General features: G+C 40.5%; 2 protein-coding genes across 2 annotated transcripts; one reads left to right on the top strand and one right to left on the bottom strand.

Annotated features, from left to right (window-relative positions):
* Positions 1 to 2,689: 2,689 nt before the first annotated feature.
* Positions 2,690 to 8,048, bottom strand: LOC109482053 (ras-related protein Rab-22A-like). The gene is made up of 6 exons (XM_019784706.1): positions 7,877 to 8,048; positions 7,187 to 7,266; positions 6,208 to 6,289; positions 5,667 to 5,738; positions 5,020 to 5,236; positions 2,690 to 4,572 (listed from the first exon to the last, which is right to left on the bottom strand). Exons 1-6 carry the CDS (start codon positions 7,910 to 7,912, stop codon positions 4,454 to 4,456), a joined length of 606 nt encoding a protein of 201 aa, XP_019640265.1. The 5' UTR covers positions 7,913 to 8,048; the 3' UTR covers positions 2,690 to 4,453.
* Positions 8,049 to 11,386: 3,338 nt separating this feature from the next.
* On the top strand, positions 11,387 to 13,858 carry LOC109482015. Its single transcript, XM_019784651.1, has 3 exons — positions 11,387 to 11,509; positions 11,950 to 13,260; positions 13,376 to 13,858. Exons 1-3 carry the CDS (start codon positions 11,387 to 11,389, stop codon positions 13,832 to 13,834), a joined length of 1,893 nt encoding a protein of 630 aa, XP_019640210.1. The 3' UTR covers positions 13,835 to 13,858.
* The last annotated feature ends 2,576 nt before the right edge of the window (positions 13,859 to 16,434 follow it).

Raw genomic sequence — 16,434 nt, 5'->3', positions numbered from 1 at the left:
ACAATGGCTCATAAAATGTTTGAGATATCAAAGAAAGATTACAAAATGGAAAAGTGGAGTAAAAAATTATTACCCCATCCGGAAAAAATATGGAAAGCTGGTACAGTCCAGGGAGATCTGGGTTCCTGGAAATTAATTGGTTGTAAAAAAAATAAGATCGTCCCTAAAATTAGAACAAATTACAGATAAGAACAAAAGGGATTATTTGCCATCACCCTTGGAAACACCACATCACCGGACAGAAAGAAAAGTGATGACGCAAAAAGGAGGATCTTCCTATGCGATTCTTGGCCTTAGGGCGTGTGACATCCTGTTTTATCAATTTTCATTCAGTAGATTGACGTACCATCGTCTTGAATGATCTAGATTTCGTAAGCCATCAGTATTGACGTAACTCTACTAACAATTCAGACCTAATGTTCCCCTCCCACTGAAAAAAAAAGGAATATACCAAAACGTGCAGTATTTCTATCATATTCAACTTAATGCGGTGCAAGATTACATGTTTTCACCATATCTCTCACGTAATCACCTTTAATGTCTGCTTTCTTGATCACAGGCGTCGTTACGGTCGTTAAAGGGTAACTTTTATCAAATGAAAAAAAATCACATTTTGTATTTTTATGAGAGCACGGTTGCAGCTCAGTATACAACTAGATTATAAAAATTCGAAGGGGAAAGAAATTCTATGAGTATGACGCGTACGCAAAACTATTACCTGATAAATTATCATATATCGGTTAACGTTTCCTACAGTAGAATTGCCCTTTTTAAAACTAAGGAGTCAAGTGTTCCGAGGTGTATGTGATTTCTGTGAATGAGGCAGGACAGGCGCTACTTATTTTGAAGAGGTACTTGAAAAGTTGCGGTTGTTTGTGAGTACTTTCTTCCAGGTGTCAGGAAAGCTGGAATGACGTTACCGGAATATTGGCAGACGACGAAAGGGAAAAGATAAAATGTACAAATAAACATAAGCCGCAATACGTAGGAGACTTTTGTGGGCATGCACTCCCAAATCTTTGAGTGGTTTCTCTTTCTGAAACAGGATGTTGACTGATTCTTAGCACTGAAAAAAAAGTACACAAAACGAACGAATCATGAATTAACGAATATAAGGTTCTTTTTTTGTGGATGATCATTATCTTTGATACGCGTTTCCACTTTGCTGGGCTTCTTGGTTTCTATCAGGGGCTTAATCATAATAGGAAATTGACCAAAAATAGGTTGAAAATTGGTCAAAGAAGTTAGCCATCCAGTCGGCAAGTTTGGGCCAATTTCTTTACATTTCTCACCAGGGACGGGCGATACCATCTTATGGACCCGCCCCAATCCTTGTAGGTGTGAAAAACAACCTATGTCTTTTGACAGTTAATAATAGTAACTAGACGCCAGTTTCCATAAACAGTGACGCCTACTATGTCTATACATTTTCGTGCATATTTAAGATTTTGCTCAATGCCACTGTAGTAGTATTAATTAATATTACAGTAATATTACTTGTCCTTCATCAGGTCGCTCCTATTCAGGAAAAAAGAACACAGCGTTCAACCAGATTTAGGTCAAGCACAGGATGTTTTTAACCCCCGAAAGGTGCGAAAAAGTGACCCCGTCTCAAATATTGAAACTAATACATTACTACATGTATGTATAGAATCTGAATGAACGGAAACGCTGCGAGCATACATTTGTACAAACGCAACGCAAATACATTTGTGGTTGTGGACATTTTGGCGCGAAAAATGAAATGGACCCGTACGATTTCAAGTTCACAGGAAAGTTGAAAGGTCCAAAAAAGGAAAACTTGGAACTTGTTTGATGTGTTGTAAAAAACGACTTGCGAAGATAAATATTTTGACGCTTTGTTTATCGTCTGACAGAAAATGGTGACCTGTTTTTCTGAAGTAAACAAACCTCAACAAACTCACAACTTTTTGCATGTCTTAAGTATTTTTCAAGATAAGAAACCATTTTGATGTTATCTGAATCCAATTTGCGAAATTTCGTTTGCAAAATGTGTGAAAACAACGTTTAAATCCGACCTTATCTCACAAAAGAGAGGTCTTTTAAGGATCTAAATTTAGAATCAGGCTAGTCCAATTAACGGCGATTAGTGACATTTGCATTAAGACTCTGACGTCACTAGATGTAAGACGAGAGATAAGCCCATCCACGGACGTATTATATTCTCTTTCTCAAAACACCACCGGCTGTACTCTAGGCTGTATTGTACACATTTGGCGCATAGGACAGGGGTATGACGTATTCTCTCTGAAAGCAAAAGATAACGAGCATAACAGCCAATTGAAATACAGAGTTTTTAAATCACATTGATGATCCCCTGACCCGCTCATTATGGCTACTGGCATCTTAGTACTAGTAGTAAGGTTACAGGAAAGAATTTTGTTGTCGTTTTTAGCTATTTCAAGAATATGATCTTGACACTAAAATTATAAGACAGCAAACAGCATGGAATCAGGACAATTTTAGTACAGTACATGTACGTACACGTACATGAACATTCTAACCGTAGAACTAGAATATGTAAAGTTTTGTAAGGCAGCAGGGCGCACGCTAATGGTGTAGCCTGTACGTTATTAATTCTATGACCGGCTATTGAATCCTGGCATATCATTCCTTTGGCCAATTTCTTCTTTATTCCAGCAACCCATTCGAGTACAGTAGAGACTACTACAGTATGTTCCAGGCCCCATTATTTGGAAATAATAGCAGACTTGAATGGTGAAGCGTCCATACTGAGTAATCACTTGAGGCCAGCTGTCTAACTAACCTAGTCCAATTTATGGAGCGTCCCGCACTTCAAACTATACGTGGTCTGTATGGAGTAAGGCTAACTAGGTATGTCCTTATTGGAGAGGTTTCCAGAATTTTGTACAAGCAAACATACTAGAAATAGATCTGCATTGAAATTGATGAAGAAAAAAAACTTCTCAATTTCCGCAGAAAGCGTACCGGTAGTCCAGAAATGTGTATGTGTGCTCTTGCCTCCTGTATTGTGCATATCTCAAAATAAAAAAAAAATCTTAATCAATACATCAAAGGAAACCATGCTCTATTCATCTTCTATAACTAGTAACAATAATCATGCTACATCAATACCCCATACAACACTGCAATAATGTACATACATACAGTTGAATGAATGAGCCAGAAATTCATAGCAAATTGATGGCCAGCTGTTGTTTTTGTACTTTGAAAAAAATCCAACTAAGGTTACATTCAGAGACCACAACAGATCAGATTCTACCATTTCCTATTTTGACCCGTTCTATAGGATCAATAGTTTCCCAGGAACAAATAATTAATAATTCATGGACTACTGACAACGAAATTCAATTATCCATTTTTTTGACACACATTGGAATAGACAGGACATGCAAACTTCATATTTCCAATGGATTACAAATGGACATCTGTGATTTATAACTTCCACATTATAGTCCATTCCTATTGTAAGGATTTGACAAGAGACACAATAGATGAAAATGCAATTTTTCAAAGAACTATTCTACAGATAAAATGCATTAAAATATTTCTGAAGTGTAAGAATGACATGAATTGTAATACAGTAATTATAAAAATCTCATTCTTTTTCCATAATTTATAGGAATATTTGTCATGATAATTTACAATTTCTCACATTGAAACTGCTAATAATTTATTTTTTCTCACGACATGTAACATCACAACAGTTCATGTATTTCCACTTTTTTCATTAATTTGAACACATTAGCTTACACATGTAGCATAGAATAAAATATCTCAAAATCAAGTGTATTCTTGTAAGGATCATACTTGTACTACAATAGCTTATGGGACAAGTTATTTCAATTTTCCACTCATATAATTCATAATTATTAAAATATCTTAGTCTAAAAATGTAGCACAGGCAAGGTACAAGCATGAGTGTTGCTACTTAAAAACATTCTACTTTCGTGCCAAAAAATGTTACAACGTCAAGCCCCTTTGTTAACTTCCAAAGGTAAGATGACAGCCTGGTATCCACCCTATCCTAGCTTTGGTTTGCTTCTCAGATCTCTTCCTCTTCTCTTGCTGAAAAGTCTGCTTATTTTTGGTGTGTTTTCAGGGGGTTTTATCAGGTTCTCTTTTTTGTACTGGTATCTTTTTTTATGCCAGCCTACAGGTGACAAATGTTAACTGTCTGGCAAATAGATACTGTCTTCATAGCCACTGAAAGATTTGTTTGGAGATTAGGTTCAAACAAGCATTCACGAGTTCGAACACCACGTTCCACTGCTTTTGAGAAATATCTGATTCCCAAATTAATGTAAGGACACAAGAATGTAAGGACTAAACATTTAAGGGACAATGAGGCTGGGGCCAGACTATTCTACAAAGAAGCAATCAGAAGACTGAACCGGAGCTAGAATATAACAGATACCAGGCTAGTTTGCTAAGATTGTTTCCTAAGACACTAATGTTTACAACAGTTCTTCTTCCCAGAGGGAGAGGCTGATGATCTATGCTGTAACTGGATGGATCCGGAATCAGTCAGGCTCTGTGGCAGTAAACTTTCCGATGGCAGTCTCTGAGCTGTATAAAAAAGACACATAACATTATACATGTATCAACCTTTAACTATGGGTGTCATACAGCACCATGAAAGTGGTACTGGTTACCTACAAATTGGACTACAGGCTCCTACGCTCAAGTTGGTTTGATGGATTAGAATGAGTTGGACTTTCTTGAGACATGATATTAGTACAACATTATATTGAAATAAAATCAATGGAATATGTGGACTTTAGAACTAAAGTGCAGAAGTACTAAAACCCTCTATCTTCTGTGGATGCACCTATTCAGCACCTGAATACATTTGTGATGCTATATAATTACAGTAGAAGTCAGGGTTGAAGAGATGTCAATGAAGAGCCATACGTACAGGGTAGCAGCACCATCTATCAATAGCTGAATGAACTACAGCCCATCAGTATCATTTCATGCACAGGGTAACACACTATGGCACATTGAACTACTCACTAATCAAGGTGAAGATCTGAGACACATTGTGTGCGGTCTTGGCGCTGGTCTCACAGAAGATGGCGTTGTTTTCCTCGGCGTATTCCAACGCTGTCCTGGTGGACACTTCTCGCAAGTCCTCCAGGTCACACTTGTTTCCTGCGATCGCTAGAACGATGTTGTCCGAGCCGTACTGTTTCAGCTCACGGATCCAGTCTTTTAGTGTTTGGAAACTTGCCTTGGTGGTAAGGAAAAAGAAAACTCACTCACAGGCAAAACAAATCATCCGTTACTCGTACTTATTGTAAACAGGGCATCTTTTGACAGAATTTAATGACAAACCTTAAAATTTGTTGTATTACAAATATTTGGTATGTGTACATATAGAACATATGGACAGACAGATAGGTAAGAAAAATGTTACCTGATTCACTAGTCCTGTTGCAAGTTTACATCAAATAAATCATGTGTTAATCATTAGATAAAGTTTATCATTGAATTTGTCAATCAATAACAGAGCCTTCATAATGACTGCAAACTGCAGTACATTGTATGTGTCAAACAGAAAGTACAATCTGTCATTGAAAATGATGGCATATCATGTTGAGTGAATAATTGTAGGAAAATAAGACCTGAGCTAGGATTACTTTACATTACCAGATACCCACCTCCCTAGTGACATCATACACCACAATAGCAGCTGCCGCCCCTCTGTAATACATGGGAGCCAACCCTCGATACTGGAAAATGAAAAACACACATTGGTGAACTGAGCAAGCTTAATGCTTATAGCAGACAGGTTTCCTTTGAAAGGTATTCATCCCCAAGAGAAACCCTTGCTTCCTTCTACATCCATGAAATCGGTGGCTACAGTTGAAAAACATAAAAATAAGTTACGAGCATTTACTGTCAGTTGATTACCTGACCTACTACCAATCAAAGTAGCTACAAAGTACTAAATGATTGGTCCAATAAATCATTTGTAAGTACACCCAAATAATTCATTAGAAATAAGTATCATTAATATATACAAATTTGCAGCCACACTACGTATCAAGTTAGTTACAATCTTACTTACATGTACATCTTACATGTCTTACAGTGCTGCAATCACAGTATGTCCAGTGTTACACAGTATTGAGACTTCTTGGAGACAATAAGTCTTGTACTAGTAGTTGACATTTAAGACACAAAGCTTGGTGTCCAGACCTTTTCCTGTCCTGCTGTGTCCCAGATCTGGAACTTGTAGGACGTGTCGTTCACCACCAGAGTCTTAGACATGAAGGAAGCCCTGAGATGGGTACAAGACATCTTGTTAGATGACACGAGTGGATGTCTTCCTGGTCGGTTAATCAAATGTCTAAGTTAAGGTTACTCTTAACATTAAGATAGTTAAATTCAACATTCCTTCCCACACTTAGGTTGCATACATGTAGGTTGGTGCCCATCTCCATGTCTTAACATTGAATTAGACTTTGTCCAATTACGTAAAACACAAATGACTGATTATGCTTCGCAGAGGTATATCAAAGAGACTGGCACAGTAAACCTTAAATTTATATACCCTCAGTTGACAGGCATGAAGAGGGTCAGAGGAAGTTGAGGAAATGGCTTATGACTCAAGTGTGCAGTTGACACACACTCTGTGCCAGTGACAGACAGTACAACAGTGTGTCTGAGTCAAAAGGTCTGACTGGCAACAAATGCCACTCTGTTCATAGCCTAGTCCAGAGAGACCTGCCAGGGACACGGCATGCTGTGCAGGGATATTGAACACTTCCCCTTCTGTAACAACACTTCCACTGATGTCACACAATCACAGGATGGTTTCTTTTCTCGAACTACAATGTTTCTTTTTTTTTTTTTTTTTTTTCATTTTCGATTTTCATTCTCATTTATTTATTTTGCCTGGTAGGCACTTTGATCAAAGACTCCAACATAAAGTAACAACATATGATCACACTAAGTAAGAAAGAAACCGACTAAAATGAATACATATAATGTACATGTACACTCATATCACAAATTGTAGATAAGAGAACTTTTAACATGTAACTAAATCAATGTATAATTGTAACTAAATAGGTTATTGTTTGCATTGTGTTGGACAGAAAATTTGCTGCATGTCATTCAAGAAACGTACCAGTACTATTAATTATCATTAGACAGATCATAAGATAGTGAATACCCAATGGTGCTCTCCAGGTTGGCAGTGAACTTGTCATTCACGAACCGGACCACCAGACTGGACTTTCCTACTCCTGAGTCCTGGAACAATGAACACAGAAGTTGCAGATTAAACTCTCTCATGAATTCTGCAAAGATTCTTTATTGGGATTGACTTGCTCCCTCGTTGACTACTCACTGACTGACTGACTGACTGACTGACTGACTGACTGACTGACTGACTGACTGACTGACTGACTGACTGACTGACTGACTCACTAACTCACTCACTCAGTCATCATGTCATTCATTCATTCGTTCATTCCATCATTAGTCTTGATACCATTTTCAGGTAGTACCAAAGTGGTGTAAAGCTGCCCCCCCCCCCCACACACACAAACTCTTCATGTCATCTTAATGAAAGAACACCGGGCCTTCTTAAGGAAATGAAAGACTAGCATGGCAGCTGCCTTTGACCAACACAAATGGCCTTAGGCTGGATTCTGTATATCGGGCTGTCGATGCCACTTTCGGCATGACAAAACATGAATAAATCTAAGCAAAATAACAAAGACAATCTCTTTGCACACTGCCACGGAAAATTAGGCTCCACCCAAATATATGGCTATCCTAAAACGCGACGTCATTGAAAAAGCAAAATCCCGGCATTGTACAACGCCCCTTAACGACGCAAATTAGGACAACTACTCACCCCTAACAAACATAACTTGATCTCCCGCATAGACATGGCTGCTACAGAGACGCGGAAGAGTTTTGAGACGGACAAGGAAGTGTACAATTCTCTCTGAACGGGAAATTACAACGTAAAACAGTCACAGCTACAACTTAGCAAACATTCGGCGGCCATCTTACTTTTAAGTCAGGTCAAAGGTCAAAAAGTTTTTGTGCAAACAGTATGACGAGCTTCCAAAGTAACAAAGTCAAGAAGGTACAAGAGAGCAAAGGAAAATTTCTTATTAATCTCTGAGATGTACGGAAGATATTTTGTTGACAAAGCAAAGAGAATATAGCGAAAGAGGTTGCGTTACTTGATACTTCCACTTTCATGGCTACCACATCATGAGTGAAGTGTTTCTATTCGCTGTTGTTTCGAATATCGGACGTTCTTGGTTGCCCACGAAAGCTAACAAAGAAAACGAAGAAGGTTTTGGATTCAGTTAAATTCAACCTGCTTCGTCAAAACGAACTAAAACACAGCGGCCTGCAGAACATATGAAATCTGCAAGATGGCCCTCCTTAATGGTGTCGACGTCATTACCTCAACAGGCTAGGACTAAATGGGGGCCCGCAAGCCCTTTTCCGTAAAGCGTAATCGGCCGTTTTTCCGTAGAGCGTAATCGGCCGTTTTAATTCTACGTAAAGCGTAGACGGACCGCTCTAATATTTTTGCGTAGAGCGTATTCGGCGTTTTAATTCTACGTAGTGCGTTGTATCCACTTGGAATTTATCGTAAAGCGTAATCGAGAGGTTTCCGAATTCAGCGTAGAGCGTTGTCGGGACCCCCCCTTGCAGGCCCTCCTAAATATGTAAACTACTTTTGCATGTTCGCATTCACTAACACAAAAAGTAAGAAGAGATAAGTAGCGTTATATAAAAGCTATGTTCACGTACTTAACGCATCATATATCGCATTGTATATAACAGAATGGAATCATGGCATCTATAAAGTTGAATGAAATGTCCGGAAGTCCCTTGCCGAAATCATGACAAGCTATATAACATGTTAACGTACACCGTACTTTCAATACATTTATAGCTTACACAAAGGAAGACTTTCTGTTTCCCAATTCTTTCAACACTCGAATCGGGGCCTCACGGGCAAAGTAAGTGACCTAATCACAAGATTGAAGGAATGTGCTATATGTATATGGATAACACTACATCATTGAACACATATGTGAAACTGAAGATCTAAAAGCCGACGATCTTATATATAACCCCGAAACTGCAAAGGGGCCGATTATCCTGCGACTGACAGGCGAACGTTTGAATAGTTTGCATACTGCGGTGGTTTTGAGCTAAGACCTCCCAAATAGCAAGTCTGATCTTATAAGCAGTGCTCTGGTATAACTATAAGAACAGTGAAAGGTACCTCTAGGATGAACTGGTATTACAGTGGGATTTTGTAAGCATCTTAATTTGCACATTTCTAAGTCTCATCCTACGTAGCGATGGTCAGCTAATACAGCGGGAATGTACTTACTACTTGGTAGGGAATCTTATGTTGAAGGTAATGTTTTGTTCTAGCGGTTTTGTACGGTACTGCAGCGAGGTACTTGGTATGATATCTCGTGTTGTGGACATGCTATGTTTATGATATTTGGTCGGTTGGTTGTGTTTGGGACAACAAAGTCAGGGTCAATTATGGGTACTCCAGCTGTTTTTTTTTTCACACAAGCCAGAACTCGTCTTCATGTGAGTCAAACACTAATTATGAATACCGTTATTAGAGAAGCTTGTATACGGTACAGAATTGTGTGGTCTTCCGGCACATTGGAAGAAAACATTTTATCTCCGAATCTTTTTTGAGACAGAGATGAAAAGAGTCTTCCGTGCGCTATCTCCCAAAAACAAACGCTCGCTGATACCGGACGAATTTATCTGAAGTGACTTCAACTACGATAACTGCGATAAGTTTCATCATTATTTCATTAATTTTCCTGCACACGGTCAAAATAGAGAAACAAGCCAGAAACGGGTGATTTTTTTTACCTTCAGTATTTGAAATTTGCTGTGATATTTTACGTTCACATTCTGCCTGTGAGAAGATTATTACTAGACATATGGTTTGATGCACCACTGCCCAGACAGATACAAGTCCCGTATCTGTCTTAATTGCATTACTGACGCTATGATACTTTCGTTGACGTCACATAGGCGCCCACCAAAGTAAGACAACAGCTGTAACTTATTTATATAATGATCTCTACTGATTGAGGACTGGAAGTACTTAGATTAAGACTGGATGAGTACCTATCACAAGAGGCCTTTGCCGGCATTTGAGCTGGGTCCTTCATAAGTACATCTACCGACTCTCTCACTAAGACGATTTCCCTGGCAAAAGGCGACAATCAAGGTATCATTTTGATTGTCTAATATGTCATTGGTAGATGTTATTTCATGTTGCAAGGTCTATTTGTTACGATTGGCTGTAGTGTGATATGTTTGAATATAGTTCATAACGTTATCCATAGTTACATTGGGAGAAGCCGTTGTCGTATCTACCAAGAACCTCGCTCTACCCAGAGCCATGCTCAGGCACTCTTGTGCTACGTTGACTAAAATTTGTTTCTAAAAATCTCCTATATGATTACAGAAATGATAACCGTAGACCCCGAAGAATACGAAACCCTTGTCGTAATGCATTTTTATCGTTGGAATCTATTTAGATCATTGGTCATGAACTTTTATCGGATAGGATAGCCTCCCTCTTAGGACAAAGTTAATATTTTTAAAGGCATGCTGGCTACCACAGATGACCCATTGCAAGAGTACTGTATAGGCACAACTTGAAGGTTCCGAGAAAAGTATCGATAAAACCTGACTTGTCCAATACAGTATCTTTTTTGAGGGGTGGGGCGGTGTCCTTCTGTATTTATCTGACAGTAATTAATCTTGATAAACTGTGCATGTGCATTTTATCTTTCCTCATCAGTTGCTAAAATCGTTATCTTTGATTAGGAATTTAAAACTCTTGTACATCACTTGTTTCCGTCATGATATAATCCCTTTCGGTAATCCAACATTAGAGAGACTACATTGTGTTGACTGAAGCTGGCATCCGCAGAGGCACTGATTCAAGTGTAAAAAGCACAAGGTGGTACCAGTTATAAGAGCAACATGATATTTCGGGAAGTAAATATAAACATGCTACAAGTATTTCAGCCGGCTCACAATGCAACTATCCATATTTTGGATCCATGCATCTACGTATACAACTGCCTCAAGAAGCGAGAAGTTGAACCTGTACATAGTAGTGCACATCACTATGATTTTTACTTCTGCTTCATTCATTACCTGTACTTTGCTTGTAAGAGTACAAACGTGCAATAAATGTATTTCATTCATTAATTCATGAAAAGGCTTTCTTTCAATGAGGTGATGCCCTACTTCAGAACCCATTACATGGCGTTTCGCCCATTCTCCACAAAGCTTATGACTTTATCCTCCCGTCTTGATCATGATAAGGAATCCTGGTATAATGGACTCCCGGCCCGGTACGTGCTGGCGGTGTGGCGGCGAGGCGGCCATGCCCTGTCCGCGGTGTGAGCTGGCCCGGTACTGCGGGGAACACTGCCGGCAGCTAGACCTCCTCAGGCACGAGGTATGTTTACAACTGATAACGGGTAACCCTGTCCTGATTGAGGTCGTTACACAGTTTCAATGCAAATATTTTCATCCATTTCCACTCTAAGGAGTATTGAAATGAATTCATTTTTCTAGTGGCTCATGAGATTCTTATTTATTAGCCTCTACCAGGATTCGGTAAGAGTAGAAATTTGCCTTATACAGAGACATGACAAGAGAGTAGAGACTAAGAGAGTACACTCACTAGCGGACCAACTCCCCTGGCATGTTATCTCTGTAGTTGGCCAATATCTACCCTTTCTACACTAAACTAGAAAACTGTCATAACAGTTTTCAAAATCTATCCAGTTGCTTGAGTAACTGTTTTCTTGTGTATCACCTTGCCTGGATGCCTAACCTTTATCGACGTGCATGTATGTTGGTCACTTTAGTTTTGCTTTTTGTCGTCCCCTGAAGGTGGAGTGTACAAACTGTACAGTTAGCCAATCCTGCAGCCTCCCGAGCTGCGGCGTGTCTACACGGGAGGCCAGACCCTGCTCCGCCTGTCAGGAGGTGTGGTACTGCAGCCCGGCATGTCAGCGGTCCGACTGGGCCCGACACAAGGCCGCCTGTCAGCAGACAACACGGTACATACGACAAGCAGCCGCCAACATCGCCGCTAGGCTGGCCGCCGACCAGAAGAAGAAAGGTGCCGGGTTGTCCACGACCTACTACTGGGGAAACACGGTTGCGGTAGATCTGCTGCAACTGCCACAGAACGAAGGTTCCCATGGTACCGGTTGCCATGGTGACGGTTGCCATGGTGACGACTTTAACCTTCTTCTGCTCGGGACAGGAAGTATGAGGCACGTCGTCCTCACGGCAGCAGAACTTCCCGAAGAGTTCACCGGTAAAGTGAACTTCGTCTTGAACGACAATGACTTCCAGGTGATGGCCCGGAACGTGCTGATGTTACACCTGCTCTGGAGGTATGGAGACAAAGAAGATGTCGCCATGGATGTCACACAGATCTGGTACTCTATTCTCATCAGCAAGGAGCAGACAGAGATGATCAGAACCTGCCTGGAAGACCTTCTGAACGTGGAGTGTGATGACAATGAAGTGGTTGCTCTCTGTACCGGGCTAATCACTGTCAGGTCTATCCACTTCACGGCGCTTAAGAAGATGTGGAAGACTTGGCTCAAGCTTCTCAACGAAGAAGGGACCAAGAAGTCCGTAACGAAAGAGTTTCAAGCCATCTACTGGAAGCGACTTCGAGGGTTTCCCAAAGAGCCTCGTATGGGAGTGGACAGCCACCTGCTCCGGCTACCCGAGCGGTACAGAACGACGGTGCGAGACTGGTACGAGAACGGGATCCTTATCAGCAAGAGGGACCAGACAAGGAAACACGCAGACAGCGATAACATCACACTCATGTCGACAAACACTCGCTTCGCTAACTTCTTTGCAAAGGTGGCGAGTGCGATAAATGGGGGTTCTAAAGTACCTTACACCATGCCTTGTCCAGAACTAACTCTTGGACTACAAAGTGATTCGACTCCCTTCGGAGCGTGGGACTGTTTGTCAGTCAAAGACTTCTGTGACGACGACTGTGTCCTGAAGATGTACTCAATGTACATCAGCGACAAGATTTCAAGGTTACAGGATAAAATCAAGGGAGACAGGATAACAGTGATGTTCGTGTTGTCTGATTGCCTGGAGGTATCGGAGCACATACCAGAAGGAACGGTGTTCGACCGGATCCACACCTCAAACCTGGCTGATTACGTGGGTTACCCCCGCTCTCCCTCCCAAGGGTTTTCCCAAGCCCCTCCTGCGTAAGACCAATCCTCACGCCGTGACTATAACGGAGTTCATGAACTGGGTCCGCACCGTCCCGGAGCGAGCGACCCTGGGACAGACGGACGCCGCCGCCTTCATCCCATCGGAAAGCCTGACGGAGAAACTGGAAGATGCTGCCCGCAAGGACATCGCTGCTCTTCGATGCGGGGCGACCAAAGAGCTGGACGGAGACCTAACCACTGTGCTCCACGTTTTGAGAGGGAGGAAGGTTTTGATGGAGTACTTCGACAACTGGGTTCCGTTCATGTGGTACCTTCGTGCAGAACTGCTGGCCAGAATGACGCCTTCTTCAGTTCTGGAAGTGGAGAACAACGGTACAAATAATCCAGGAGTCTGTGCCAAAGTACCGAAGATGAACGAAGTTAGCACAGCCTGTGGAATGAAGCTACGCAATTTCTCTAAAGTCTCAAACAAGATCTGTCCCTTTAAACCCCGTGTGAACGCCAAACCCATCTCTGATCCAAACGTGTACCTCCGCGTTCTTGAATGGACACTGTGAATGAAGATAATGAAAATTAACTAGTCAGGACTTATAAACCACATATACGTCAATGAAGGTTAGACATATAGATCATGAGAAATAAAAGAAAAAATAGTTCATATCTCAAAACTATCCAGTTGCTTGAACAAGTGTTTTCTTGTGTAAATGACATAGTTATCAATACAAATGTAACTTGAATATTGTCACAGTGAGGACGCAATTGTGCAGTTCCTACAGTAATCGCTATGTGTCATTATCTTTGGCAGTCCAGTCTTCAACGTTGGCACAAAACACGTGATGAAGAAACGTCACAGTGTGTCCAGGCGTATTTACCTCTTACTAAGTGTTAGGTGCAAATGAAGCAGATTATCATTTAGGGCTGTTATTTTCTAACACTCAGGGGTCATCTTGTATAACGTCAATAGCTGCTTGAGTGCATACAAGTTCCAGGGTGTCCCTGTTTGTATCGTCTATTGTTCATTTATTTATTTATTTGCATATGTATAAGAACAGTCTATAATTAAGTATTGTCTATGATTTTGTATGGACATATAGTCTATGATTTTAACTAGGGTGTTAGGAATTGACCCCTTTACATGCACAGAATGATAGCTGATGACGTTTGAATTATACTCTACCCATGTAAGATTGCGCTTCTTAGACCTTATATTGGATAAGGCACCTGCCCCCGTGGCAGATGCTGCATTGAATACAGGATAAAAATAAAGACAAAATAAAAATGTAAATAGTAGAGATTCTAGATCCCTGTATTCAAAGCAAAGGTGAATAAAGATCAAGGAGTCTACATGTCTTTTACTTTTATTACTTTTCAAAATATTTGGCGATTATTTCACATTTTGGACATTCGTTGTTGGCACTATAATAAAGCAGCCCACGCGAGGTGCGTTCAGTTTGTGGTGCCACCACAAAATGCCAGCTTTAACGTATTTGATGGATGTTCAAATTGCACCTACAAAAGGATAAGGACTTACATAATGTAAAAACGTACTTGTCAAAAACATACAGGATATGGCATAATTACCATAAAGCAGAGCGATTGTTGAAAGCGTAGAAGTGCCATGGTCGTCACCTGTTTCTGTCAACGGTTTTTATTGTAGCTTTATCTGCTGCAGCTGTTGATGACAGGCTGCTGATTACTGAAAAGCTGTAATGGGGGCAGTTGTCGTGGCAGGATATCAAACACAACTGTCGCTACTTTGAGCGCGGCACTTTGGTTGCACAACTAGACAACATCTGTGAAGGTTAAATATTGTGATAATAAGACTCGCCAAAACAGTTATTCAAGCAACTGGATATGATTTTGGAACCGGTCAGACATTTCAGGTAGCGTCTTTCGTCAGTGAAACTGGAGAGCCGAATTCAGCAGGTTTATAAACACGGTTTATAAACAAATTTTAGCGTAGCTAGACAACCTACAGTCAAAACTGCATCCAACAACCACTCAAGGGACCAAGGAAATATGGTTGGTGATTGGAGTTGGTTGTTGGATAAAACTGGGTTGCAATTGGTTGGCTGATAATAATACTCATAACGGACTACATGTATGTATTATTATTCACTAGTAATCACTGCATCTGTATTTCTTATGTAGAAACCATTAAATGATGAAGCACACAAGTTTTCACCTGCAAAATGCATGTTTAATTCAATTGAGCAAAGTACAATGTAACAAGTATGCTGAATTGTTGTCTTCTACAATTATTACATGTAGAATAGCTGTTACTCAAGAGTCAAGTCAAAATGAACATGTACAAGTTTTCCGCTAACTTACGAGAACTCTTCGTCAGATCGTGGACACGGAGCACCTCCACTCGTTGTTGTACTCAACTTGTAGCGTGAGAGGTTTTCTTTTCGGTGACGACGTGTTGAAAGCCATTGCCATACTAGTCTATGGACAACTGACAATATTGACCAAGAACGCTGCGCTTTTAAACAGCTCGGAAAAATTGTCTGTAGCCCCATGACTTCCCTCAAAGAGAGCCGGTCTCAAACAAGAAAAAAATCAGTCATTTATGTTGATCAAAGCTTGAGTGCGCTGACGCCGAGCGCAGCGGCTTTCTTCTTGTTCAATTTGTGTGACGGTAAATTTATTCATGGAGACAACGTTCAGTGGACGATGTGCCATCTGAAGCCAGAAAATCACGGAACTTTTTTCAAAGGGGCATTAAATAAGATGTTTGCTCTTTCTTTCAAAGAAATTCGCTGGCGCTAGCTAGCGGTTTGTTCGCTTGCCCGAAAATCTAAAATGGCGTCGCTTTGAAAACAACAACTAACCCTAACTGTATTTGCAAAACATTAGCATGAGAGCTCATCTGCGTTGGTACATTCCGTAAGAAACTTAGTACCTTCGTTCAACAAATATAATTTGCAATGCAGTTCGTCTCTTCCATTTTTTATGGTAATCGTTGCCAAATCATTATCATACCACTGTTATCAAGACTACATTACCAAATGCACGTTAATATACAGACGTTAAGTATCGGTAATCTGAAAAATAGCTTTCCAGATTTACGCAGGCCATTAATGTAACGTTTATTGAGGGAGAATCCCAGCTCGCAGTAACTCTTGTTCCCTTCGTGCATTGACGTCCACTTCAT

The sequence above is a fragment of the Branchiostoma belcheri genome, unplaced genomic scaffold (genome assembly GCF_001625305.1).
Source record: "Branchiostoma belcheri isolate BF01 breed outbred unplaced genomic scaffold, Haploidv18h27 scaffold59, whole genome shotgun sequence".
In the NCBI taxonomy this organism is placed as follows: domain Eukaryota; kingdom Metazoa; phylum Chordata; class Leptocardii; order Amphioxiformes; family Branchiostomatidae; genus Branchiostoma; species Branchiostoma belcheri.
This window is presented reverse-complemented; position numbering and strand designations above follow the sequence as displayed.

Bases quoted from the DNA above. Each gene is read 5' to 3' on its own strand.
- LOC109482015 (XM_019784651.1), top strand. From the start codon at position 11,387: ATGGACTCCCGGCCCGGTACGTGCTGGCGGTGTGGCGGCGAGGCGGCC. The intron at 11,510-11,949 runs GTATGTTTACAA...CGTCCCCTGAAG, and splicing joins TAGACCTCCTCAGGCACGAG to GTGGAGTGTACAAACTGTAC. The intron at 13,261-13,375 runs GTGGGTTACCCC...ACCGTCCCGGAG, and splicing joins CCTCAAACCTGGCTGATTAC to CGAGCGACCCTGGGACAGAC.
- LOC109482053 (XM_019784706.1), bottom strand. From the start codon at position 7,912: ATGTCTATGCGGGAGATCAAGTTATGTTTGTTAGGG. The intron at 6,290-7,186 runs GTATTCACTATC...TACCCATCTCAG, and splicing joins AACCTGGAGAGCACCATTGG to GGCTTCCTTCATGTCTAAGA. The intron at 5,237-5,666 runs GTGGGTATCTGG...CTTACCACCAAG, and splicing joins TGTATGATGTCACTAGGGAG to GCAAGTTTCCAAACACTAAA.